General features: G+C 53.8%; 1 protein-coding gene across 2 annotated transcripts in view; it reads right to left on the reverse strand.

The window, feature by feature from the left end:
• Nucleotides 1-22,284, reverse strand: part of NDUFA10 (NADH:ubiquinone oxidoreductase subunit A10) — a 48,200-nt gene extending 25,916 nt beyond the window's left edge. The window contains exons 1-8 of one of the 2 annotated variants that reach the window (XM_025463663.3): nucleotides 22,127-22,284; nucleotides 18,895-19,063; nucleotides 17,975-18,190; nucleotides 15,203-15,289; nucleotides 12,245-12,366; nucleotides 10,116-10,195; nucleotides 5,712-5,766; nucleotides 3,946-4,031 (exon numbers count right to left, since the gene is read on the reverse strand). In XM_025463663.3, coding sequence (XP_025319448.1) covers nucleotides 3,946-4,031; nucleotides 5,712-5,766; nucleotides 10,116-10,195; nucleotides 12,245-12,366; nucleotides 15,203-15,289; nucleotides 17,975-18,190; nucleotides 18,895-19,063; nucleotides 22,127-22,183 — 872 coding nt within the window. In that variant the 5' untranslated portion in view covers nucleotides 22,184-22,284. The remainder of the gene's footprint in view (nucleotides 1-3,945; nucleotides 4,032-5,711; nucleotides 5,767-10,115; nucleotides 10,196-12,244; nucleotides 12,367-15,202; nucleotides 15,290-17,974; nucleotides 18,191-18,894; nucleotides 19,064-22,126) is intronic. The other variant, XM_025463664.3, reaches the window with a different exon arrangement.
• Nucleotides 22,285-24,985: the final 2,701 nt, after the last annotated feature.

Consider the following 24,985-nt stretch of genomic DNA (forward strand, 5'->3'; position numbering starts at 1 on the left):
GAAGGAAAGGGGTGGAGGAAGACGCCTACACCAACCAAAGCTGGAACAGAGGCAAGCGTGCAGACACAGGGACTGCAGAATGAGAACAATCACCGGGCACGAAGCAGGGCATGCCGCAGTGAGAAAACGGTCAGTCCTCCACGAAGACACAACCGCTGCAAGCACCTGAGAGCAGAGCATCAAACTATAGGAGGCAAAAACAGGAGCCGGCACGCAAGGGGCTGACGTGCTGCTGTGGCTGGGGAGCTCGCCGCCCCCTCCCCGGTGGACAGACCCCTGTGAGCAGAGAAGCCGGGGAGACATGGATGAGCTGACACCCCCATCACGCAGCCTGGTGCCCCCGACACTGACACCTCCTCGTTCCACTCAACAGCAGGACGCACGTTTTTCCTAAGTTCAACTGGATCACGAATCTGCACGGAATACACTCCCAGCCACGTAAAGCCCCTGCACCAGTGCAAATGAGCAGAAATCACACGCTGCTTGTACTCAGATCACAATTGGGACTAGACTGGAGGGTGGCCGACAGCACTGGGTGCACGCATGAGGACCTGAAATTGAGCATCAAGGCCTCTACCCTAGAGAACAAGGCTTCCTTCCTTGTTGAATGAATGAAGCCTAAAGAAAGCAGGTTAGTAAAATAAGAACTAGAGCAGAAATCAGGTAGACTGAAAACAGAAAAATAGAGAAATCCAATAAAACAAAAAGCTGGTTTTTTAAAAAGGTCAATAAATATATCTTTTTTTTTTAATTTTTTTTTATTTATGATAGTCAGAGAGAGAGAGAGAGAGAGGCAGAGACACAGGTAGAGGGAGAAGCAGGCTCCATGCACCGGGAGCCCGACGTGGGATTCGATCCCGGGTCTCCAGGATCGCTCCCTGGGCCAAAGGCAGGCGCCAAACCGCTGCGCCACCCAGGGATCCCTAAAAAAGGTCAATAAATATAAATACAAATTCACAAATGAAAAATAGGCAAAAAAATATAAACTGAAGTTCATGTTCATAGAATGCAAAGTAAAGCAAACACTTATCTTTTGTGTCAAAATCACAAAATTTCCATTAGCTTTTTGTTTGCACTACACAGTTAGTCTATGACGTCCAGAGGATGGTCAAGCTCGCAGACTGGTGTGCGTTTTCCGGAGAACAGTTCTCCAACACACGGAGGGCTGTACAGTGTGTTTATACGACCGCACCCAGTTCACCCCGCTTTTACTCCCAACGGGGAGCAAGACCACGTGCAATGTGCTGGAACCACAGGTGACCGGACCGATCCTGGACCTGTGTGAGTGGGTGTGACTCCCACCTCTCATGCACTGAGCTCAACCACCTTTTCTGTGTTCTCCACCTAGCCTCACCCACATTCAATCTCTCACCATCACACTCATTCGCTTTTGTATGGTTCTCCGCTCTCCTGCCCTCTCCTACCCGCTGATCCTCTTCAAATGCACAGCTCTGCCCACTGCCTGAGGGCACTGGGGCAGCAGAGGGCGGGAAGGGGTGCTCCCTCCACTGGACATCAGGCCCACTGCCCTGCCCTGCTATCCACAGCACACTTCCAGGCCGGCCCTCCCCACGCCAAGGCCCAGACATTTCGTACCTGTCCTCCTCCAATATGGCTTCCTCAAACCTCCAATATGCCCTTCCCCACCCCCACTGCCCCTCGTGGATGATGACCCACTTTCCATCACCATGAAGACAGAGGCAGCCATCAGAGAAGTCCCACACGCCTAAGGTATATCCCCGTCACCCAGGCCCTGGTCACACCCTTCCTCCACCCCGTCAGAAGCATGGACGGCCACGGAGCACGAGGCCACACCTTCAGAGGCCACTCACAGCCTTCCCCCAGGAACCCTCCTTCCCTTTCTGCATCAAACCCCACCCTACAACCATAGGATCCTTCCCATGAAATATCCTATTTCTTCCATCTCCAGCATAAATCAAAAACTGCTAAAAATAAGTAAAATTTTAGGTCTTACTTTTAAAAACTAAAGCAATAGGTTCAACATGAGAAATTATCCCATCTCAAGCACAGGATATGGCTTCTATATATGCTGACATTAGGGTGCATCGAGTACAGAAAAATAAGTGCAGTAGTTATCAAAAGAAAAGCTGTGAGCTAGCAAAATATCCAGTGCAGAGGAAGGTGGCACTTGGGGCCCAGCTCTGCCAGAGATCATCCATGGGCTCGACACCCAGACTGGTGCTCCTCAAAACGGATGTGGCCCGGCCACTGTGTGCCCAGCATGGCAAGGGCAGAGGCCAATGCTGAGCCTCCAGCACAGCTTATCTTTGGAGACAAAGGGGGAAGTCAGTACCATGGGTCCCACCCTTCATGGAGGGGCAGACACAGACCCTCACAGGATGCTTACATTTCCTGGGTCTAGATTCGCCTTCCTGCCCGAGACATTTCTGCCAGAAGCCCAGCTCACATGCACACAGAAGGCCTTTCCACTGTCCTAAATAGAGCAGGCCTGAGACCGCGGTCCCCCTGGGCTGGTATCTACTAAACACTGCCCTAAGGCGGGGGCACTGCACACCAGGCACCAGGGTACAGTGGGATTCATGGGGGTCAGGAACGTGCATAGCTGCTAAGGCAGAAGGTGCCAGCATGACTAGCACTCAATAGAAACTCTGGGTGCCGAGCATCTGATGGGCCCCGTGGGCAGAAATACCGCCCATGCCCATGTGTTCAGCACTGCTTTTCTCGTGAACGAAGCAGCTCATTTGGCATGTCCCTCATGGAGGGAGGGAGCATCGTGGTCCGCGCGTGGACTGCTCCACATTTGCCATGTCCTTCTCCTCATGGACCAGCTATGAATCCTTGCTGATCCCCTGCGCCATGAGCACAGCTAACGTTGTGATTTCCGAGTCCTTCCTGTGACTTCTCAAGTGTGGGGTTGGGTTCAGGGACCTCAAAACACATGGTGTACTGGGTTGAGTAGTGTCCCCCCAAAGTTCATGTGCACTTGGAACCTGTGACCGTGATCTTATTTGGAAACAGGGCCTTTGCAGAGAGAAGTTAAAATGTGATCACAGGGGACTGGCCTGAGTCCTAATCCTGTGACTACTGAATTTATAGGATGAGAGGAATGTAGACAGAGACAGTCATACAGGGGAGAAGGCCATGTGAGGACAGAGGCAGAGTGTGAGTGACATAGCCACGCGCTGAGGAACGCGGAGGGAGGATCACCAGCAGCCACAGGAAGCTGGAAGAGGCAGGAAGGACTCTTCCTAGAACCTGAAGAGCAGGGTGGCCCTGCCAACACCTTCATTTTGGGCTTCTGGACTCCAGAGCCAGGAGAATAAACTTCCATTGTTTTTAGTGCCCCCGGTGTGTGGCTACTAGTCATGGCAGCCCGAGGGCACTCATACACACGGTCATCAGCATAGTGTGGCCCTGACCAAGGGATGCGTTTCATGGCATGGGAAGTGTGACGATGGCTCCAAGCACGTGACATTCACCGTCTTGACACAGCTGGCCGAACAGAACAGCGAATGTCCCTGGGAGGATGTCAGGCACTAGCTGGAGAGAGCACTTCGTTGTGTGCTTGCGAGAGGCGGGGTGCTGTCCGACCAGCTAACCAGCAGCAAGATTTAGAGCCCTCTCCCCACCACCCTGGGCCTGGAGGCTGGAGGACAAAGTGCCCAGAGAAGAGGAAAGTGGAAGTTATATTGGACTCTAAATCTGGAACATTGCTTGGTGTGTGGTGGACACAAACTTACCTGTTGAATTAATATTGGCAATCCATTAATTAGTTGTCAGACCACAGAATGCAAGAGACTGAAGGGAACAGGAGATACACCCCATTATTGGTGGCACTGTTAACATCTAACTTGAAAAAGAAATCCTTCAAACTTCTGTAAGTTTCTACAGCAGGCCAGGGCCTGTGCTCAAAAACCCAGCCCCTCGTCCCATCTGCGCGGCTCCCAACAGCATGGAACTTACAGCATCCGCAGATGGTGAAAAGTCCGGTCGTCCTGATCGAGCCACGGCCCTTTGTCATACTTGAGGTATTCGATATCCTCTATTACCTAAGACAGAGACAATTCCAGTTTTAATGCAGAGTCCCACTTCGGAAATTTAAATGAGACAGCATTTTAACACATCGTAAGCCACAAATATATAGCAGGAAGAATCACCACAGAAATCAAAAAGAAAAATTAGACAGATGGGCTTCAGTGAGAAATGGGACAGAGCGCTCACCCCCTGTGGGTGCTGGGCCCCCGGTGACACCGGGGTTGGGGGGTGGCACTGATCCTCAGCATGGGAACCCAGCTCAGGTGACCCCCGGTATGGGTGCCAGGTCCCAGGTGACCCTGGGGTTGGGGGGTGGCAATGACCCCCAGTGTGGGAGCCTGGCCCAGGTGACCCCCAGTGTGGCCCAGTTAACACACGAGTGGTGCAGAAACTACACGTGAGGCTGGGAGAAGCAGCACAGGACAAAAGAAGAATCAAGAAGGGGGGCACCAGTGTCAGTGACTAACTGCTCAATTCCTGCCCAGGGACTTCATTCTAGAACATAAGACCTAGCCACTGAAGGCAACAGAACAACAAGAAAATTGATGCACTTCCTAGAGAGATCTAATAACCTGTTTCCACACCCCCACCCCGCACCCTGCAGTCCTCCCAGAGGGGCTGCCCCCAAACATGCCAAACTCAGGATCCTCTCTTAGGTTTCAAGCATTTGATACATTCAGTTATGAACTCAAAACACAGCGTGGTCTTAGAGAGGGAACGTGTTCCTCTACTCAGACGCATGGCATCTGAACAGTCTGTCCAGGTGTAAAATAGTGTAAACACACACACGTTCAGGTCACAGCAACAAAAGCATGTGGAATAGTGTCATCCAAGCACAACAGGCCGGGTGCAGTCCTCAGTGCTGTCCCAAGGCCGCACCGGGACACGGACCTAAGCGAGGGCACTACTCTGTGGAGAAGACCTTCCTCGCAACATTCACCCCTTCCGCGCCGGGAGCTGACCGCCGCAGGTGTGCACCGCAGCAGTCACCTCTTCAGTCCTGCTCATACCACCACATAGGCCTCGATCCCAGATCATAAAACCAGTTATTTTCTTCTAGAATTTTTATACCTTTTGTTTTGCATTTTAGTAATTCATGATTAATATATATAAAAATGGGACCTTTTTTTTGTCTAATGGATGATCCATTGCCCCAATGACATTTAAGAAATAATTTTCTTCTACTTCGTTATTATCCTTCAAAGCACTGCCTTTACCAAAGTCAAGACAAACACACACTTGCACACACGTGTGCTGACACATGCACCTGTTTCCCACTCTCTGATCCATTCCATTAAGCTATTTATTAATTCCTGTGTTAACATCACAGCGCTTTCATTACCATGATTTTGGACTATGTTTCTGTACTGGGAAAGGCAAATGTTCCTTTCTTTTTCAAATTTTTTGGCTGTTATTCATTAAGTTCTCCTGAAAATTGCACTGAGATTGACTTGAATTTTACAAATGCACTTAATAATGTATCTTCTACAATTTTAGGATCTTAGAAACTGAATTATTTAAACGAAAATGAAAATCTCATGATGGGAGTGCAACAGGTTGGCTTAGTACCTCTTTTAGCTTATGAAATACAAACATTTCTAAGACCTGTAGGAGCAGAACCGGTCATACGATTTACAAGAACCTTATATACAAATTAAATTTAAGAACTATAAACTCTCCCACCAATTTCTTACCTTTTCTGCATCTTGAGCTTCCCTTGCACTATACTGTAAAACCTCACATTTCTCACTGTAAGAAAACACGAGAATTTAATGTAAATTTTGCAAGCTTAACGTAATGTAAATTTTGCAAGCTTTAACACATGACGTTAAAGTCTACCCCTATAAACACTAAGACTGCATTCTTAGGCTAGAACAATGTGCTGGACACATGCTGGCTCGTGTGGCTAGAATGGCTGAGGAGCACCTGCCAGCAGCAGAAACGTGGTGAGCAGGAGACCAGCGGCCAAGGGGGACACGGGGCACAGAAAGCAGTCAAGGGGGGCTGGAGGACCACCGCGGGGGACTTGAGCTGCTGGAATCCAGGAGACAAACCAACTGTGTCACGATGACCTGTTTCAACCCAACTCTGCAGCAGAAAGGCAGCAGCTCAGTTTCCTCAGTCCTTGGCCCTTAGTCTGGACACTGAAGAATCACAGGTAGGTCCCAAAAAGAAGGGGGCAGCAGGCTGCCATTTCCAGCATGCCTGCCCATTTCCCCCACCACGTGTGTACCACCATTCGGATGGTAGACTGCCCCCCCGGGAGAGGACTGGAAGCCAACAGATTGCTAAGTCTGCACCTGACAAATGAAGCAGGCTGCCTCTGCCACCACCTCCAGACCAGCCAGTGGGCGATCCCAGGCCACAACCCCGACAAGAGAGGCCGGCAAGGCTGCCCAGACCGGAGTCCCACTGGAAAGCCCATCACTGCAGAAATGTCTGACCCCCTTCCCACAGAGGGGACAGTGTAATGTCATGGACAGACGTCCCACAGACCATCTGCACGGCATAAACAAGGACGCTCCCTCTTTTAGGTGTCCTTACCACAGCACCTCCCTACTGATGGGCATCAGTCTAGAGAGTCCAAGGCTTCACAAGCTGGGCTCAACCTCAACTCCCCATCTGCCCTCTGCAATGGTATCCAGCTTCAGCAGCCGGGAACCACCTTGCAGCCAGCCCCCAGGTTAATGAACTCGGTACCGCTGAAGTACCTGTATTAGCATCATTACCACCAACTCCTACTAAGCCCAAACTTCTGAGGAGCCGTGATTATAGATAAGCCTATATCCTACATTCAAAGGAAGCCATCCAACTAGGTAACCGTTTCTCATTGCAGCGGAGTCACTGCAACTCTGCATCAGTAAAGATACGTGAAAATGGTCAGAAACCATAAGCAGAATGACGATGGATCCATAAGGCCGGAAACGTGCGCTCACTGCACCCGCCTTCCAGCTGGAGTAAAAGCTACCCATCATTAGGGAACTCAGTGTATTTGCTCCTCAAGGGCCTGCGGCCTCCCACCGTCACTATGAGGAGAAAGGCACAAAGGTGATCTCCCTCTAAAGCCACACACGTCAGGATTAAACCAAGTGTGCAGAGGGCACAGGTTGGGGACACTCCTTGACAATCCAGGGAGGGCAGCTGGCATGGAAACGTTATTGTCTATCACACAGCAATGGAGACGCCCAGAATCGATGTGGCTCCCTGGCATAGCAGTCACAGGTCAGGAAAGCAGTGATAGGTACCTCCAGCACAGCGATCGGCACATTTCCGAAGCCCCCACCAGGCGCTGCATGGGGTGGACAAGGGGACAAAGATGGGGCTTCTGCTGACAGAATTTGAGATTCCAGACCATCGACTGCAAACCTACAGAGCCAATTTCAAAGCCTAATGTTTCCATCTTCCGTGTGACTCAATTCAATGAACTTTTATTTTCTGTGTGCTTATAATGAGCAGCATCCCATGCCAAATGTCCCAGTAACAAACCGACAAAGGACACAGGACAAAGCAAATCCTCCTGTTGGGTCGCGCTCGCCTCTCGCTCCTACTGGTTTGTGAAGGAGGCCGGAACAAAGAGGGTGGCCAACAAGGGTCTCAGATTTGGGGACATCGGCAAGGCCTAAGGAGCAACTCAAAACCGACTGACGCCCCAGACCCACCTGTCCCAGGAACCACCAGGTCTCTGGGAACCGCGGTGCTGATGGCGACATTTACAGACAGAGCAAAGTAAACGTCTTCATGAGTGATGCACCGATGTCTGCTAAACCGAGCTATCGCTCAAACTTACTTACAACACATTCAGAATCAGGTAATGAGGATAAAAACACGTTCTCCGACAATTTTAAGCGTCAATGTTGACATGGCCAGAAAATACCAGAAAATTCCTCTGGTAGCTCACTCTGCCTCCTAAAATCTCACCAATGCTGACTTCGGCTAAAGCCTCACCGTTCTTCACGTGCTCACAAACGTCATGTAAAAAGACAATGATGCATTGCCATGTGTCCCGGTCATGAAAGAGCTCACACAGGTGAGGCCAGCTCAGGAGCAGACAGGCATCCAGAGCCTCCCAGACAGTGGCCACCAATCGTGTCCAGTAAATCCGCTCTACTTCAAATACTAACATTCAAGCTAAAAGCACTTCTCTTATTCAAAACAGAGGTCTGTTTTCTCTGTAAGTCTAAACCTCCTGACTCATGGTGGCATGAACGCCTGGACCTGAGAAACATCCAAACATCCTGGGAAGGAAGGAGGGGAGCTCTCTCCCCCAAAGTGTGAGCCTCTGCTTCTCATCCGAGCAGGAGGCACTGTACTACCAGGACTCAGCACAGGCCGTGAGGCCCCACGTGAACTCACAAGAACACAAAGCTCCAAAGAGCACTGCACATCCTCGGCACTGCCTGCCAACAAGGGCTCTGAACGCCGAGCGGGGGCCTCTCAGGGATGCAGGAGACACCCTGGCCTATATGATCAGGGCCTGAGGCCAGGACCGTGGGGAAGGACTGGATATCACCTCCCAGGCTAAGAGCATTTGCGACACTGTGCTGCAACTCATCAGGCTCAGTACGCTGAACCAGGATGGGTGCGCTGAGCGCACAGTGGCCGTTCCACCCACAGGAACTGTCATGTCAGGCACTGCCAAGCAATGATGTCCAAACTCTGTGCGTGATCCATGAGGTCCACACCCGAAGAAACACAAAGCACACATCGCCTGCCCTGACTTGTAAGGATCTGAACACTGCTTTGCTCCACTCCACGCAGGGATCAGCATCGCCAAACATGCTAGGCTGGGCCAGCCGGCCAGCACGATGGACACCAGCACCACTCTGGGCCTCGGAGAGGCGTACGGGAGCCAGGGCACACAGCACGTGAGGCTGCAGGGTGAACTCCCACTGCAAGTCAAGTCTTGGCAACCAAATGATGCAAGAGACGCTCAGGACGGCTGCTAAACACACTCTGTGACCAGGAAGCCCTTGAGGAGTTCTTGAAAATAACCGCAAAGTAAAGGAAAACCTCACCCTGACTGGCAAGTTGAACTTGGGCATTATTAGCTAGAAATTCTATTTGAGAATTTTTCAGTTGATGTTTTTGTAGTCAGAAGATCTCCAAGAGTTTTTGGAACCCACACGAGGGTCAATGAAAGCTGTTTCTTCTGCTTTTTCATGTATCTCTAGACATTCCCCTTAGCACAGATTTTAAAAAACTGACTTTTCCTGCACCTCTGGTCTTAAAGCAGTATACCAGGAAGATGGGCCTGCAGCGTCCTGCCCGTACTGCTGCCAGGTAACAGCTTATCACAAGAGAGAGGCAGTAATGTAAGCATCAATGCTTACGCGTAAAAAAACTTGGTTTTCAACTTACAAATCAAACTTTTCTTCCAAAATTACTACAATGTACTTTGTTTTTATTCACAATTTCATATGTTGAAATCTTAAACTATGGAATGAAAATTTTAGGTATCAAGAGGCTTTGGTTTAAAAGAACTTAAGAAAAGCTGGTAGAGACCTTCTAGCGGGACTCGAGCGACAGTGGCCGCTACCTCCCTCACATGCGGGCAGCCCACGGACCACAGGATGACGAGCAGAGCGCACAACGTTTCCCTTTGTGCTTTCAGTAAAGGAACAATGACAGCAGGAGGAGGGAAACAAACAGGAGAATCTGTGGGATCTCACTGTATCCAAACAACCTCTAAGAATAATTTTTAGAAGTATCTTCAGGGATTGCTTGTCTTTTATGGATTCTCCACGCGGAATCGAGCAAGCCTTCCAGGTAAGCAGGAATGTTCAGCTGCCACCTCAGGTCAAAATATAGAGTTCTCCGATGCCAACACCATCAGAGAGCTTCACCACTGTGAGATACAGCACGGGTTTACTCCCAGCTTCAAATGATGCTGGAAATACAACAGAGGTATGGACAAAATATGCAAACTGAAAACCCCCACCAGTCAAGCTGAAATGTGTGTCATTCTCGCTCATACACGTCAGGTTAAAACAGCACAGACGTGCACTGCAGTCATGAGAGCGGACTACTGGGCTGCTGGGCAGAGGGGGCCGTCTGTACAGATGTTCCGGTCACAGAAACCAAGCACGCGCTTGGCTCACCTCATCTCAGGCAGGAAGGTCTTCTTATAGGCGTTCTCGATGTCCTGCAGGTAGGCGGACGTGACCTTCATTTCATGGGGCTAAACAGAAGAAAACAAGTGACACGTTTAGACTTTTGTTTTCACTTGGGCATCTATACGAGGGGAAAACAAGCAACAGACACGGTTGTCTTGGAATAAGTCGTGGTAGTTGCAGGGACGACAGAGAATGGGCCTCGGCACTGGTCAGGATCATCCTCATTCTCCCACAGTGAAGCCCACATCTACCCAGGGGATCCCACAGCATGACCTCTCACGGGCTTTAAGACACGTGCTTAGAATGGGATCAGAAGAGCCCCCTTTTACAGTACACATGGCACGGAGCACACGTGTGCACGTATACACACGGCACGGAGCACACGTGCACATGTATACACACATACATCATGGAGCACACACATGTATATACACATACAGCACAGAGCACATGTGTGCACGCATGCACACATACAGCATGGAGCATGTGGTATACAGTACACACAGAGCACATGTGTGCAAATATATACACACACAGAGCTCAGAGCATATGGTATACAGGGCACATACAGCACAGAGCATATGGTATACAGGGCACACATGCACAGCACACACACGCACATGTACACACATACAGCACAGAACATATGGTATGTGGTACGCACACAGCACACACACAGCATACGTGCACATATACACACAGCGCGGAGCATATGGTATATAGTACACACAGCGCATATGTGTACACATACACAGCTCGGAGCATATGGTGTACGGTACATGCACAACACGCACACACATAAAGCACATGTACACAGGGAATACACGTATGTATGTATACACACATACAGGAGTATATACGTACGGCACACATACAGCACACACGCACATATACACACATATAGCACGGAACATATGGTATTCGGTACATAGCACACACGCACAGCATGTGCACATATATGCACAGCATGGAGCACATGGTATACAGTACATACAGCGCACACGTGTACACATACAGCAAAGAGCATATGGTACAGAGAATACGTGTACGAACGTATACACACAGACAGCAGAGTATACACTATGACACACATACAGCACATGTGCACACATACAGAGCCTGGCAGCAGACCACTGACGACAGGGGCACTGGCCCACCTCTCCCCCTACCCTCACACACTGCCTTCCCCCCTCACACCCCAACTACCTCTCCCACTTTCTCCATTGCTCGCCTCCCTTATCGCCTGACGTGTGCTAAGCCAAATTCAGAAGCTGAAAACTCCTATTCTGAGAGGCAAGTTTCAGTCTAAAACCTCCTACAGCTGAGCAAGCCACATTATCTCCCATCTCGTGATCCCCCCGGGCACTGACCTCGCCTGACACGTTCCTCGTCTCCCTGTGTGCTGCTGACCTCTCCCACACGCGACTATACACTTCATCCCAGCATCAGGGAGAAACCCATATTCTGCCCCAGGAAGAACCACTCTAAGTGGGAGTGGTATTTTCTTTTTTTTTTTTGGGGGGGGGGGACTGGTATTTCCAAACAAGAACCCGCCCGAGGGGCAGTGACGGTCTTCGTGACCCGTCTCCTGCATCGTGCCCGCAGAGCCAGTGAGCTGCTCCAACCGCAGCTTCGGTGCCCTGATCCAGGCTCACCCAACGCCACCCGTGTGGAGACAGCTGCCCGGCTGTTCGAGAGTCTCCATGCACGGAAGAGAGAGGGGCTCAATCTGGGTTAGGCGGGAGGGAAGAACTGAAGGATATTAGAAGTCACAATCTGCAGGAGAAAAATAGGGCGTGGAAACCCCACTAGAGAACAGAAAGGTGCAGGGCAGAGCTGGCCTCCCAGGACACTGACCCATCCTCACAGGGTGGCTCGGGGGACAGGGGGCAGGGCATGACAGTGGGCTGGCGCTGGGGGCTGCAGAGCACTGCTAGAGAGCAGGGCTGACCAGGGCCCGCTCTCAGGGGCCCCACTGCGTGCCGCCCATCCCCGTGAAGGTCGGCGGTGCCCGACAGCGAACTGCTGGGAACGTCACCAGTAAGTGCCGATCTACGTCAAAATAACAAGGACACGTGAAAAGAGAGTGGTCTTCAACTGAAAAGCTGAATTACATCTCCTTTCTTCTGAATCCGACTCTGGATCTCTGGAACAGGCACGTCGATGTAGATCACCACGTGAGGAGGCAGGTATTCACAGATGGTGACCTTCTTCACCTCGTTGTAGTGGTCCACACCTGGACACACAAGACAGGCACATCCGTCACGTACAGGCCACCACATGCGTTCACAACACGTGCCCTTTTGAATAAAAACGCAAAGGTCTAGGCAATTCCACATGTCAATCTGAATCCGGAATGCACCACTGTCGGCACTGGCTGCACACATGTGACCCGTGACCTGCTGCAGGTGCCAGGGCGCGCCACTCCCACAGCCCCGCACCCCAGTGCCGCTCGGCCCTGTCAGACCCCAAGCAGGGGGCCCAGAGACAGCACGTCACATCCAGGGTGGAACGATGAGACTTAAACACAGGCCTTAGGAACATTCGAAAGGTCATATTCTAAGGGCATCCGACCATAATGCAGCACCTACATCTACTTCCTAGGCAAGGGGAGGGCACGAGCGTCCGCCCTGGCAGCCCGTGGCTGGAACGCATCATGCACCCCTGCTGTGTACAGCAGGAGAGAACAGTCTCATATTCTCCAGGAGTACAGACGTTTGTTATGCACTTTATTTTCCAAAGAACTCAACAATGTGAAACTATATTTTCCTGGTTCCAACGTACTTCAGTAAATTTAATCAACTACACAGAACTACCTAGTGAAGCAGATTTACTAATAAGAAATAAAAGAGCAATTAAGGCAGAGAGAGAACTGTCCTCGAGTTAGCACTGGGCAGAACAGGCCACAGACCACAGCCCCGTAACTTGTGACACTAAGCACATCCATGCTGTTCCGAGGAGCACTCTGCCCCCAGATGGCCTCCGCGTACAGCGACGGAACCAGAGCCAGCTCTGCAGATATCCACAGGGTGGAAACTTCCAGAAGCAACAAACTCCGGGAATCACACAAGGAGCCACAGAAAGACAATTCTGCTCTAAAGGAAACATTCAGGTGACCACGGCTGGCAACTGTGGCTCTAGCGGCAATTCGGGACAGACCCAAAGGTCGGCAAGGCTCTGCGATGCACGGTGGGGAGGGGACAGCGAGTGCCCGAGGCTCACCTGGGGGTACTGTCCTCCTGTCGGGCAGAAAACACTCGGCCTGATACCGGCTTCCTACCTGGTCAGCCCGGAACCAGGCCAGCCTCGCCCACCCTCAGGCAAGATGCGCATTCTTCTGCCTCCTTCTCCGTGCTCCTGGGAGCTTCCCACTTCTGAGGCCATCTTCCACCTCGTGCTGCACCAGCCAGTCTCAAGTCATTGTTCTCCCCCAGCCCCACACGGAAAGGATTCTGGCTGATGTCATGGCCTCCCCAAGGGCACCTCTCAGCTGCTGTCCCAGGAGATCCTGCACACTCGTGCGACCACTGTGCCCGGGCCACCTTCACTGACCTGATTCAGCTTCAATTCCGCAGCAGGCTTCCCTGCCCAGAATCCCAGAAGGCCCAAGGACCCCGGCCACCGTGTGTAGGTCTCAGGTGGGGCTTTCCTGTCTGCCGAGCCCCCCAAGCCATGTCTGTGAAACATGACCACCAGCCAGAACGTGCACCGGACCATCTCACGGGGATCTGGAACTCGGCACGCCTGTGAGTGACACCTCCATCCCGGCCCGCTGCCGCTTCCCACCCTCTTTGCAGGGGAGCAAGCCTGGTGAATCTGTGTGACTCCCCCATCTCCCCCTGCAAAGCTGAGTACCTAGTGTGGCCGTCATCCTAAGTAAGACACGCCATCCCACGCTGACTTCCCCCCCTCAGGCCTCCTTTCCTTTGATTTCCCCTCTGACGAATGAACTCAACACGACCACATCCTTCCACACCCAACACCTTCAGCGGCTCCTCAGTACTTTCAGGAAGAAGCCAACCATCCTCGCCGGGGCGCAGGCCTGTCCTGCGCCGTCCCTGCCAGCACGGGCCCTCCCCGCCTCAACACCACAGGCTCCTCCGGCCGTGCCTCACCTAGCTCCTCGGCACCCTGCTGCCAGCCTGCCCGGGCCCACTTCTCAGGGATGCTGTCGAGGGCAGCCCCGGGTCTCCCAGCCAGTTAGAGCTCTCCTGTGTGTGCCCACAGCACCCTGGAGGAACGGGCACTGACATTGCTGTGTCTGCCTGCCCCAGAAACCCCTACTGCTGCTCCGAATGCCCAGAGAGGGCCGGTGCCCGGGCCAGAAGCAAGGGCTCTGGCGGCGCTCTCTGCGAGCCCAGGCACCACCCTAACAGCAGAACGTGTAAGCAGAGGATCCCTCATGGTCTCCTGGCTTGCTCCACTGCCCGTTCACGAACCAGCCCCTGGTACTCTGCCCTCCAGGGTGAGCCACCCGCCAGCTCCAGCCGGCAGAGCTCTCAGGTGAAATGTCCTCCCGGCCCCTCCCCGACCTGTCTGTGACTCCTCCGTCAGGCCCCCTTTGACCAGTCCTTAGCCTCGTCCATGTGCCACCTGTCGCACTTTCAACTCCCCCCACATGCTGTGGCTGTCCCTAGAAGCATTAGGACAGCACCATATCAGACAGAAGGAGAAGACGATGATCATGCTGTCATGCAGGTGCCGGCACAAGGAAAACAGACCTCCGAATGACACACAAAATCACACACTAGAAATTGGTCAGTTCAGCGAAACTAAACCAGATCAGAGGAAGTGGGCTTAGGTATTTTGCAAGGTTGAAGAGAGATGGGGACGGAGGGTGTGGTTTTGGGAAAGGTTAGGTGGAACCTCTGCTTTCACCAGGAGATATGAACTTAGGAGGAAAAGAGGGTGGAGGGAACCCTCTTTTTTCCTATGTTAATGTAACAGGTAATGGCATCTAGTCCTATGTTTAATAGATGCACAGAGGGCACCCTAAGTGCAAGGGGAATCTATAGAACCTTTACAAAGCAACACAACACACCCAAGAAGGCCTGATTGCAGCCCCGACTCACACTGCTTTCGGATGAATTGCTGGTTGTACATCGCCTCCAAGAAAACAAAATCACTGAAGATGGAGCGTTCCAATACGACACCTTGTCCTGTATAAAAACAGGGAAATAAAAATCAGAAATCAGGTAAAAATCAAGCCAGTGGGAACAAGTAACTTCATTTTAGAAAGTCAAGTTATTGATAACACCATTCGCATACTAAACATTTCCAAAAACTAGTAGAACACCCCTGGTCTTGGTGATGTAACACTGTCCCCTCCTGCCAGCTACCTAGTTAAGAGGGAAGTATTTCTGTCTGAAACCACAGCTTTCCCACCCCAGCTACCCACCCCAATCCTGCCCCCGTCTGACTGCTTGGCCAGTCCCCAGCAGCATGCATGACTCTCCCCCCATGCCCCGTGCCCAAGTCTCAGTGAACCAAGTGAACCACCAACTTTCTCCTAACCACGTCTTGAACCCGACCGTTCTACATGGCTCCCACAGCCACCTCCCCCCAAGGAAGACCTCCTCACTGCTGGCAAGGTCCCAGCCTCAGCACCAACTAGGGCCTGTCTCTGCCCTTGCTCCCAGCCGCTCTCCCAGACACAGATGGGCACTCTCAAAACTGCGCTCAAGCCTCCCATGGCTTCCTCTCTCCCCCAGAGGAAAACCATCTTGCCCAGGCCAAACTTCTCTGTCTCATTCATTCCCAGCCCACTCGTGGCACTTATGTGACAGTGTCCTCCTGTGACCACAGCCGCCCTGAGCACGGTCCCTCCTGGCTCCTGCCCCCCAGGATCCCTGCACTCAGCCCTGCTGTGCCAGCACTGAGGCCTCCCCGACCTTCCCACCTGGAAGCACAGCCCCAGCCCCACTGCAAACCCCTTCTGAGCATCTCACGTTTACTCTTTATCTCCCCACCACAGTGTAAGCTCCAGGAGGCTGCAGGCTTCGCTTCCTACACCCTGGCTTCTAGAACGCACCTGGCACCTGGCACACAGCAGGCACTCACACAGTGTTCAATGATTAACATAACAAGAATAAATGAGTAAGTTTTCATTTAAAATGCTCCTTTTTGACTTTAATAGGAAATCCTAACAAAGGGCTGAAATATGCTTCTAAAAGAATCTGAAGTAAGCCCAGTAGCAGTATGTATTCTGAGCCACCACGCAGTTGCTGTGAGCCGGGTCCTGGTACAGGTATCACAAGGGACACCACATTTCTTCTCAGGAGCAGCACTAACGAAAATCATGATTACCTTCATCTGAGGAAAAGTATCACTAGGAAAATTTTGGAAAAACAAGACAATAACCTGACTCCTCTATAACCGTTTAACTGAAGAGTGAATCCTGCATCTCATGGCATATACTGTATCCTTGGAGACTGCCAGAGCATGTACCATATATGTGGAGCCCCCTGGAGCATTACTGCAGAGTGGAACACCGCTGGAACACGTACACATACGTGGAACCCCGCTGGAACACGTACCATATACGTGCAGCCCCGCTGGAGCATGTACCATATATGTGGAGACTGGCTAGAGCATGTACCATATACACGTAGCCAGCTGGAGCAGATCCATAAATGTGGAGCCTGCCAGAGCATGTCCATATATGCGGAGCCCCGCTGGAGCATGTACCATATATGTGGAGACTGGCTAGAGCATGTCCATATACGCGGAGCCCTGCTGGAGCATGTACCATATGGTGAAGCCCACCAGAGCATGTACCGTACATTTGCAGAGGCTCCCCGGAGCAGGTGCTGTGTATGTGCAGCCCCGCCGGGACATGTACCGCACAGCGGAGTCTGCTAGAACACAAGGCAGTGGTTCCCAAATGCAGGTTTGTGAACCAGTTCCTCAGCCACCTGGGGCCCTTGTCAAAATACCTTCTTGCTCTCACACCACGACCCTCTGGGTGGCAGCTAAGCGGTCTGTAAATGAGCTCACCAGGTAACTGACAGCTGACTTGTAGTGACCACCACTGCCGTAAGGGGTGGACACGCGGCTCATACAATCTGCATCTCCTTCTCTCACGAGCTTTGGCCCAGGACAGCAGTGTCTGCTACACCAGCACATTCTGGGGTAGGAGCCACGTTCAACCCCACACTGCTGGTACCCGGGATGATGCAGTCCCTTCTGGACTGGACCCTTCTCTGCACTAACTTTACGTCCTGACCCCTGCTCCCCGTCTCCCAAACAGTGCCTAACCCAATATATGGCCCTTGTCCATTTCTTGCCGGCTTCCAAAGACTTCCAGAAGTACACCTCCTTCCACTGTATGGGCCCATGGGGCTCTGTGTGCTCTACTCACCCCGCCAATCCCCCCGGCCTCTGCACTTTCTCCAGGTTTAGCTGCTACCCAGGGGTGGAGAAGGTGAATCCCAGCCCACCCTGGGCCCTCAGACACAAGCCTACTTTGTGTGTCACATCTCTGCGTGACTCACGGCTTGGCTCCACTGCACGTGTGACTCCCCTTCATCACATTTATAGGCTCTCTCTTTCCTGCATCTGTGGATACATCCCACCTAGGAGCCTAGAGCAGCGGCATGGAAATTCCATATAATCCATGAACCTCACTCCAGTACAGAAATGAAATAACACTAAGTGAATTTTATTCCAAAGCAGGAATAATGTGGATCTCGGGGAATTTATGATCTTCTTAAGAAGACAGGACTTGCCTCATCAAATACTCTCAAAGAAAAGCTCTACTTCGTGGCAATCTAAAATGGCTCGACTCCAGAACAGGGTTCGAGTGCTGAGCACGCCCCACAGCTACCAGGTCACGGGTACTGCACCTGTGCTCAGCAAGTGCTCCAAGGCGTCCGCGTACTGCAGGAGGCGGTTGGCATACAGCCAGGACTGCAGGCGGTAGCTGTTGCCATCGTTACTCCTCGGGTCGTCGTAGAACTTCTCCATGCTGCAGCTGCCACTGAACTCCACGTCCAACGGCCTGCCGTCTCCTGTAGTGCTGTCGGCGTAATGTATCCCTGCTTCAGGGAAGTGCCTCAAGCCTGAAAGAAGAAACGTGACACGAGTGCCTCATCTGCCCTCGCGGGCAACACGGACTCCAGGAACAAAGCCCCATCTAGACACATCTCTGAGGCTGAGCCACCCTCACACCCATGTTTACACGAGACACTGAAGACGTTATCTAGAACACGTGTGCAACAGAAGCACATCAGCGAGAGGGCTGTGCTGCCAGGGGTCAATGCTCCCATGGAAGTTCCTCCCCAAAAGGAAAGGGCCTGGGACTGTGGGAGCCCCCCATGTTCAAGTGGGCACCAGCCAACTACTACAGAAAAGGATGATGGACAAACACCTTCACCAGGAGTCAGGACACAGGGTTCAAATCCTGGCTTTGTACGAATCAGCCGCCGTGTGACAGCAGCTTCTTATGGAGTGTACCCACGTGTGAGTGACAGCAGTAAGCGGGGCTCTACTTCTGAGGACTGTCACAAAGCTCAAATAAGACCACTCATGTGAACGTGCTCTGCTGACATCATCAAGAAAAACCTCCAATTCAAATTGACGACCAGTACGAATTTTTAAATTTTTCATTAAATGCAATCATTAAAAACACAGTTTAATGTATTTTAAAAATGTAAAATGCCTACCTTGGGCCCAATTGTACCTAGTCAATGCTACAGTAATACCAAACTCAGAGAAGCAGTTGTGCACCTGGGAGGAAGGTACTCCACGAGACAGAAGTCCGTACCTAATTTCTCTGCTATTTCTTTCGCAACCTTGCTTTTTCCAGAACATATATTGCCATCTACAGTTATCACTTTGCTGCGTTCCGTGAACTTTTTGGTTGTTCTTTCGCCGAGTATGTATGCCAAAGGGCCATACTGTAGCTTACACTGTGCACTTGTATGGATTCCTCCCTGAAAAACACAACAGCACCACGTGAGCATTCTGGTTACTGCAGGCACCAGCAGCCATTAGGGAAAAGGGCCGAGAAGACCCCTGGTGATAAAAATGCCAATACCTACATTTTTATTACCTACTTACTTAACTACTGGTCTCCCTGCTCCACCCCTACTGTAAGTTCATAAGGACAGAGAGACTATCCGCTTTGTTTACAGCTAAATCCTCATGGTCTGGAATAGAATATGCATACCGTGTTCTATAAAGGATGGATGGATGGATGGATGGAAGACAGAGAGGAAGGAAATGGAAGTTAGAGAGAAGAGGAACAGAGCATTTTTCTAGTCCAGACTTCATCCTGAGCTCCAGACTCGATGGTTACCTGCTTTTAAACAGCTCCATCTAGAGGACCTGAAAATATCTGAAAGCTGACAGGCTTAGAACTGAAATTGAACATCCATACCCTAACCCCCCCGAATCTGCTCTCCCCCCAAGCTCCCTATCTGCCATCCACCAACCAAAACCGAGCACACATGGGAATCACCTTGGATATCCTACTCCTTCCTTCAACCGTATCATTCACAAAATCCTACTGACCTTAACTCTGGAGCAAACTGTCTCCTCCCTATCCCCGCCACGACTGTGCAGACATCTTCACGTCTCTCATCTATGATGCAATGCCCGCTTCATCTCCTGTCTCCAACATACCTAACCTATTCTCTGCTCGAAAGGCCAAATGACCTACCCCCACCAACACACATAACAAAACACACGACATAAAGAGACACAATCAAAAGGCAAACAGCTAAGAAAATCCCTAGTGTATATAAAGGTTATACGGATCAATAAGGAATATCGATAGAATATGGAAAAATAGGAATGCGTAGCTTTTTTTTTTTTAACTTTTATTTATTTATGATAGTCACATAGAGAGAGGCAGAGACACAGGCAGAGGGAGAAGCAGGCTCCATGCACCGGGAGCCCGACGTGGGATTCGATCCTGGGTCTCCAGGATCGCGCCCTGGGCCCGCCACTCAGGGATCCCTGGAATGCGTAGCTTATTTTGAAAGTATTAAAACTAGCCAAAAACCATATAAAGAAACGTTCACTCACTTATTTATTCATTCAACAAGTATTTATCAGGAGCCTACACAATGCAAAGCACTTTCTCTAGACAATGTGGATATGGAAACGAGCCAATGGATTCAACGGGACAACAAAATAAAAAAAGTTGTTACAGTTGAGCCTTGAACAATGCAGGAGCTGGGATGCTGCCCTCCCCTCCCCTGTGCAGTTAAAAATCCACGTATAACTTTTGAGTCCCCGAGAAGTTAACTACTAATAGCCTCCTGTGGGCTGGAGGCCTTGCTGATAATATAAAAAATCGATTAACGTGTATTTTGTATGTTATACATACCGTACACTGTTTTCTTACAATAAAGCTGGAGGAAACTTTATGACTTTAAGAAACTCATAAAGAAGAGAAACTACAATACTGTACTTTTTTTTTTTTTTAAATCAGCAAATAAGTGGACCTGCGCAGTTCAAACCTGTGTTGTCCACTGCATATGAAATAAGTGCTGGGGAGGGCAGCACAGCGTATGGGCCAGGTATGCTATTCTGGGGGACAGGGTGACGGGTGGACAAAGATGTGAAGGCGCCAAGGGGACTGGCCAGCTGGACATCTGCAAGAGGGTCTTTCAGGGAGAGTGGAGGCAAGAGCACTGCAACATCAGCAAGGCCAGTGTAGCTCATGCCAAGTGGACTGGGGAGCAGCAGAGGAGGTAAGGGGGTGCCAGTCACGCTGCACCTTGCACCCTGGAAACTAAGCTCTCTGCCCCTGGCTACCCAGGAGCCCGGTGCAAACGCTCTCCATCCGTGCCCACAGCTTGACCGCGGCACACACGGGGCTCGCAGCAGGTGCCCGGGAACGTCTGACCAGGCCACAGCCAACTACCGACTGAAATCGTTACAGAGTGCTTTTTCACAGTCATGGCACAATTCTCCATGATTCCGCGCTCTCGGTCGTGTCTTACTGCTCTCCAGAACCACACGGGACAGCTGACCTTTCGCGACACATTCCCAATTCCTTCAATTACCCGGGTAACAGGGCCGTCTACCTTCTCCATCCTACTCCTGTTTTCTCGGGACTGGCTGAAGCTCACCCACACCCCCTGCAGAGGGTACCAGCAGCAAGTGAGCACGCTGTGACGACGGTGGGGGGGGGGCGGGGAGGCCTAATGCTGGCACCTGCAGCCCCGCGCACCTCCTCGATTCTGGGCCCCTCACTTCCACTAGCCATTCGCAGGACACTGCAGTTATAAAGGTGACCGCTATTCCTAGGTTTCTTCTCTTTGGCTGCCTGAGTCGTGTCTTGGAAACATGTAGGTGGCTTTCTAGTAAGACTACTGCACTGGGGACGCCCGGGGATGGGGGGGGTGGGCTCCGCGGTTGAGCCTCTGCCTTGGGCCCAGGGCGGGACCCGGGGTCCCAGGATCGAGTCCCATGTCGGGGTCCCCGCAGGGAGCCTCCTTCTCCCTCTGTCTCTCATTAATAAATAAATAATGTTTAAAAAAAAAAAAAAAAGACTGCACTGGGGACCCCTGGGAGGCTCAGCGGTTGAGCATCAGCCTTGGGCCCAGGGCGTGACCCCGGGTCCCGGGATCGAGTCCCACGTCGGGCTCCCTGCATGGAGCCTGCTTCCCCCTCTGCCTGGGTCTCTGCCTCTCTCTCTCTCAGCAATAAATAAAGGCTTTTTTTTTTTTTAAAAGGCCACTGCGCCGTCCTCTTGCGAACCCTCCGGCCGGCACGCTCAGCTGGGAGGTCAGGCAGGGCCCTCCGCGGTCCGACCCCGACGCGCGGCGAGGCACCTGCAGGCAGAGGCACCCGCGCGACCCGGTTACAATAAACACAAACAGCAGCCGGTTTCCCAGCGTCCCCTGCGGCCGCCCCCGGCCCGTGTCCTCCGGCTCGCCCTCTCCCCCGCCCGCCCCCCCGGGGTCGCCCCCCGGCCTCTCCCACCACCGGGCCGGCGCCGGGAGGACGGCCCAGCAGCACCCCGCCGCCCGCTCCCGCCTCACCGCGCGGAGGGCGGCCGCCGCGGACGCAGGGAGCGCTCTCAGCAGCCTCGACGCCATGGCTCCGCGCTCGGCACCGGCTCAAGGACCCGAGGGGACGCGGGCGCGACGGGGGCCTCTTCCGCCGCCGGCGCGCCGCGTGACGTCACGGACGGGGTGCCCGCGGCGCCTGCCGGGAGCTGCCGCGGGGGGCGGGGCGGCGCATGCGCCCAGAGCGGGTCCCGCCGCCCGACCCGGCCCCGGGGCTGCGACCGAGAGCGCGTCTGCGCGGGATCGGGGGTGCGGGGCGCGGAGCCGAGGCCGCCCCCCTGCGTCCCCTGGGCTGCCGGTGCGCAGCTGAACATCCGCCCCAGGGCGCAGGGCAGGGCTCCCCGACCCCATCCTCCCGGCCGGGACGGGGGCCCGGGGTGCACGCGGGCCTCGCCGCCCCAGGGCGCAGGGCAGGGCTCCCCCACCCTGACCCCATCCTCCCGGCCGGGACGGGGGCCCGGGGTGCACGCGGACCTCGCCGCCCCAGGGCGCAGGGCAGGGCTCCCCCACCCTGACCCCATCCTCCCGGCCGGGATGGGGGCCCGGGGTGCACGCGGACCTCGCTGCCCCAGGGCGCAGGGCAGGGCTCCCCGACCCCATCCTCCCGGCCGGGATGGGGGCCCAGGTGTGCACGCGGACCTCGCCGCCCCAGGGCGCAGGGCCAGGGCTCCCCCACCCTGACCCCATCCTCCCGGCCGGGATGGGGGCCCGGGGTGCACGCGGACCTCGCCGCCCCAGGGCGCAGGGCAGGGCTCCCCCACCCTGACCCCATCCTCCCGGCCGGGATGGGGGCCCGGGGTGCACGCGGACCTCGCCGCCCCAGGGCGCAGGGCAGGGCTCCCCCACCCTGACCCCATCCTCCCGGCCGGGATGGGGGCCCGGGGTGCACGCGGACCTCGCTGCCCCAGGGCGCAGGGCAGGGCTCCCCGACCCCATCCTCCCGGCCGGGATGGGGGCCCAGGTGTGCACGCGGACCTCGCCGCCCCAGGGCGCAGGGCCAGGGCTCCCCCACCCTGACCCCATCCTCCCGGCCGGGATGGGGGCCCGGGGTGCACGCGGACCTCGCTGCCCCAGGGCGCAGGGCAGGGCTCCCCGACCCCATCCTCCCGGCCGGGATGGGGGCCCAGGTGTGCACGCGGACCTCGCCGCCCCAGGGCGCAGGGCCAGGGCTCCCCCACCCTGACCCCATCCTCCCGGCCGGGATGGGGGCCCGGGGTGCACGCGGACCTCGCCGCCCCAGGGCGCAGGGCAGGGCTCCCCGACCCCGACCCCATCCTCCAGGCCGGGATGGGGGCCCGGGGTGGACACGGACCTCTCGGCCCAGAGCACATGCAGGACAGGGCTCCCCGCCGCATGTCCGTACTCCCGGCCGGGATGGGGGGCCTCGGGCCCCTGGCGCCCCTACCTCCTCGGACAGCATCGCCCCCGACCCCGCGAGCCCTGAGCGCTCCCCGGAACTGCGCCCTCCCAGGGGTCGCTCAGCAGGGTCTCTCCTCTGGCCGCTGCTCTGAAGGGTTTTCTGTGGTTGGACTTGCGCTGGGTCCCGGCCTTTGGGGATGCTCGGGGAGGTGGGGGCCAGCGTGGGACGCGGGGCTGGAAACCAAGGTCTTCCAGCGGATGTTTGTCGGGCTTGAAAGCTGGTGCTGGTCGGGATGCGGGGTCCCAGGGGGCGGATGCAGGGCAACTAGGAGATGGCAGGTGGGCCCTGAAACCTGGGGCAGTGGTCCCCATTGAGGGGCGCCCTTGCTAAACCCACCCTCGCTTCCTACCCCGCCAAGTCCCAGCCCCAAGCAAAGCTCCTCCACATTGCAGGTGCACCTCCTGCCCCGTGGGGTCACCTCCTGCCCAAGACCTCATCCCCGCTCAACCTCTGTCTCCAGGGAGCCCAGCGCCCCTTCCAGGCTGGCGGGGGTGGGGGGGGCACCCTCTGTTGTCTGTTCTCATCTTGCCCCGTTATCCATCCCACTCACATCTTGTCTCTAGCGCTGCCCGTTTTCTTTCCCAGCTTTGCCCCCGATGGAGACCCGTGTAACCGGCTACAACCAACGTGTCCTTCCCTGTCCAGAAACACTGGGGCGGGAAAACCACGGGCTCAGGGAATTCACTTCCAGATGAGCTTCGTTTACAAATATCCTGCAAGCCGTGCTTCTGTCCAGCTCCGGTCTGGCTCCTTATATGATCACTACCGCAGTGAAACCAAGTGAGGGAAAACTCAATATTGGTTCATAAGAAAAAGTGGATGTTTCTGGATGAATGGGCAGGTTCTTGCTCTATCCCGAAGTCACATGACTTGGGAGACTACTAATATGATTCACATTTACGTAGTGTATGCTTGTAAAACACCATCCCCCAGATCATAATCTCTCCAGTCTCCACGTGAGATCGTGTGTGTAGCACCCGACACGTCCACGCTGGCTAGCAATGGAAAGCAAGTGATGGAAACCTCACAGGAACCCACACGCCTCGTGCGTGTGCGCATGCCCGTGGCGGCATGTACAGCTTGACCTAGATCCCAAGCACTTGACTAGACCTAGATCCCAAGCACTATTGTTGACCTAGATCCCAAGCACTATTGTTGTGTCACCTCTGACTTCTTCCCCGAGAACTTGTGTCCCCACAAAAACCTGTGCATGGGCGTTTGTGGCAGCTGTATCATAACAGCCAGACACTGGGGTAACCAGGCGGGGTGTCCTTCAAAGGGTGAGCGGTAAACGGACCGGTGCACACCACGGAGTGCAGCCAGCACGGACGTGGAAAAGAACGAGGAATCGCACTCTGAGAAAATGACTTCTGAGGAGGCACGACTCCGTTGACACAATTTTGAAATGACGT

The sequence above is a fragment of the Canis lupus genome, chromosome 25, assembly GCF_003254725.2.
Source record: "Canis lupus dingo isolate Sandy chromosome 25, ASM325472v2, whole genome shotgun sequence".
In the NCBI taxonomy this organism is placed as follows: Eukaryota; Metazoa; Chordata; class Mammalia; order Carnivora; family Canidae; genus Canis; species Canis lupus.